This window comes from Myotis brandtii, unplaced genomic scaffold (assembly GCF_000412655.1).
Source record: "Myotis brandtii unplaced genomic scaffold, ASM41265v1 scaffold194, whole genome shotgun sequence".
Lineage (NCBI taxonomy): Eukaryota > Metazoa > Chordata > Mammalia > Chiroptera > Vespertilionidae > Myotis > Myotis brandtii.
In genome coordinates, this window is record NW_005357232.1 from 752727 (window position 1) to 756148 (window position 3422).

Genomic DNA, 3422 nt, shown 5'->3' on the forward strand with positions numbered 1-3422 from the left:
TTTAGATAATAAAAAAAATAATAATTTTTTAAAAAGAAAAAAGAAATAAAAAACGTGGTGAAGAATGCTATCCTGTGCCTCCTCAGTGGTGTGCTTGATTGTGTCCCCTCTTTTGTCTGACTCAGCTCAGAGGATGATCCGTTCCTTCTGTATGCCACACTGCACTCAGGGAATCACTGCAAGTTTATCACAAAAGATCTGCTGCGGGACCATAAGGCCTGTCTACCTGATGCCAAGACCCAACGTCTGTTCTTTAAGTGGCAGCAGGGACATCAGCTGGCAATTATTAATAGGTTTCCAGGATCAAAAATAACTTTCCAGGTATGTCATCTGTTCTTTACATAATGTCAACAGAGTCAAGTACATAGTAAGAATGTGGCATAAGCAAAGAATGTTGCAATCCTAAGTGCTTTATTTTTCTCAGTTTAGTTTGATATTTGGAATTAGCCAGTTCCTGGAAACAGAAAGTCTGCTAGAGCAAAAGTTCTTACAGGCCAACCCCACATTAATTGACATATTGAAAACACCTGGGATATCATCAATTAGGCTCTAATTATGTTATCAAATACAAATATTCATACATGGTTTTTATTTTCTTATTTATTTGTAATAACTCAAAGTTGTTTATCCCTATGGTTCTTCATACTTCTACTTTTGCTAAGTAACTCCATTTTCCTGGTTAATCCACTCCTACAGGTTGGTTTCAATTGAATTCTCTTTTGATTCTAGTTTAGATGCCTGTAAATACAAGAATGTCTCTTGTGTGAAAACAAAGGGAGAAAATCCAAAGGCGAGTTATTACAGAAAAATACACTAGCCAGTGGTAAATGTGCTTTAATGGTCAAAAAATATACTAAACAAATTTATAGGAAATAGAGTATCAAGTGATACCACAGAAATGCAATCAGCATAATCAAGACTGGGAAATAATAGAACAGCTGACCTAATTTCCTCAACAACAAAAAATTACCAAAATAATGGAGATGGAAAGGAAAGCTGTAGATTAAAAGAGAATTAAGAGGCAGTTCAGCCAGTCACAATGTAATAGCCTTATTTCAATCCCTGATCAAACAAACTGTAAAACATATGTATTCACATAATAATTGGAAATCTAAACAGAAATTTGATATTGTTAAGGAATTATTAATTCTTAAGTATAAAAATGGCTTTAATCTTATATTTACAAAATAAGTCCTTATCTTTTAGAGATACATATTGAATTACAGAAGAAATTATATATCTGAAGTTTGCTTCAAAATAATCTTGGGTGAGGGTAGAGGCAGAGGAAAGGAAGTGGGTGGAGTATGGATGAAATAAAATTAGCCTTGGGTTGATAATGGTTGAAGTTGGGTGATGGGTACATGGGAGTTCATGATACTATTTCTCTATTTTTGTATATTTGACTTTTTCTCTGTCACATATAAAACTGGTAAAGGCAACAAAGGGAATACTGTATTGTGTGTGTGTGTGTGTGTGTGTGTGTGTGTGTGTGTGTGTGTGTAGAGCAGTGATGGCGAACCTTTTGAGCTCGGCGTGTCAGCATTTTGAAAAACCCTAACTTAACTCTGGTGCCGTGTCACATATAGAAATTTTTTGATATTTGCAACCATAGTAAAACAAAGACTTATATTTTTGATATTTATTTTATATATTTAAATGCCATTTAACAAAGAAAAATCAACCAAAAAAAATGAGTTCGCGTGTCACCTCTGACAAGCGTGTCATAAGTTCGCCATCACTGGTGTAGAGGGTCCTTAACCTTAAAAATGAAGCGCCCCAAAAAAGAAACTCCTAATACCTGGGTTCATTTTTACAGAGCTAGCTGCTCTTTGAAAATCCATTGTTAAGACAAGGAATATGTCCCTGAAGCAAATTTAGAAGTAGTCAGAGAAGAAAGGGAAATAGCCCAGCCAGCGAGGCTCAGTGGTTGAGAATCGGACCTATGAACCAGGAGGTCGTGGTTCGATTCCTGGTCAGGGAACATGCCCACATTGGGGTCTCGATCCCCAGTGTGGGGCATGCAGGAGGCAGCCAATCAATGATTCTCATCATTGATGTTTCTATCTCCCTCTTCCTTCCTCTCTTAAATCAATAAAAAGATATTTTTTTAAAAGGAAAGGGAAATAGCTAGGTATCCTTTTAGTGTTGTTCTTAATGTTTGGTTCCCTTTTTAATTCAACAGCATATTCCCAGCTATGACACAGTGGTGCAAACAACTGGAGACTCGTGGCACATACCATATGATGAAGACCTGGTGGAAAGATATTCCTATGAAGTGCCAACCAAATGGCTTTGCCTTCACCGAAAGACATAATGACTTTTACCCCCATGCTAAATTTGTATTGGGTGCCCTCCTGGTTGGCATCAGACTCTTAAGTCAATGCTTGTTTAGACCATTGCTTCTGTCCTGCTCTGTTTGTTCCAGTTGGTTTGTATGTCAACAAATTGATTTTTTAATTAAATAAATTATAATATCTTTTCACAATCCATTGCTTTTTTAAAATATGTTTTTATTGATTTTAGAGAGAGAGGAAGAGAAACATCGATGAGAGAGAAACGTAGACCAGCTGCCTCCCTCATGTCCCCCACTGGGGGTTGAGCCTGAAACCCCCAACCGAAATTGAACCAGCAACCTCTTGGATGCTCAACTAACTGAGTCACACTGGCCACATATTCATTCATTCATTCATTCATTCATTCTTAACTAGAGTTAGGGAACTTAGTGAGGAGTGAAGCCTATGTTTGTCTTACTGGGCCATCTGTTTCCCTTGCTTAGGAAACAGGTGCTTCTGGTATTTTGCTGCTCCTGACCTCACTCCACCAATAGCAGAACATGCCTTTTCCAAATCTGTTCAGACTTTTGTGAACACTAATCCCATCACTTGCTTTGAGGGCTTCTCTTCATTTAATTAAGTTTGACTTAGTTTAACTAAGTGATTACGTTTGGTAGTTGCCTCTCTGTTTTATCCCTTTGCTAGCCAGTTGATAGCACACTGGGCCTTGATTTTAGCTGAAAATAATCATGTCTGCAGCACTTTATTTTAGTTTTTTCCTTATTCCTACATACCATATGATTTAATATTTCAGAACAGGCAAAACCAATCTATGGTGATAAAAATCAGAATAGTAGGCCCTGGCTGGTGTGTCTCGGTTGACTGTCGTCCCACGCAGGAAGAGGTCACTGGTTCCATTCCTGGTCCGGGCAGGTTTCCCCAGTAGGGATGTGTGTAGGAGGCAGCCAATGGATGTTTCTCTCTCTCTCTCTCTCTCTCTCTCTCTCTCTCTCTCTCTCTCCCTTTCCTCTCTCTCTAAAAAAAAAAAATCAATAAAAACATTTTTTAAAAATCAGAATAGTAGTTGCCTGAGGAAAGGGGCACAAGAAAACTTTCTAGGGGTGATGGGAAGTTCTCGGTGATGCTGTC

The 3422-nt window shown here is 38.0% G+C and overlaps 1 protein-coding gene across 1 annotated transcript in view; it reads left to right on the plus strand.

Annotated features, from left to right (window-relative positions):
* The window catches only part of KIAA0391 (KIAA0391 ortholog), a 148175-nt gene extending 145688 nt beyond the window's left edge, over window positions 1-2487 (plus strand). The window contains exons 7-8 of the mRNA XM_014538599.1: window positions 126-321; window positions 2183-2487. Of these exons, the coding sequence (XP_014394085.1) occupies window positions 126-321; window positions 2183-2314 (328 nt within the window). The 3' untranslated portion in view covers window positions 2315-2487. The remainder of the gene's footprint in view (window positions 1-125; window positions 322-2182) is intronic.
* Window positions 2488-3422: the final 935 nt, after the last annotated feature.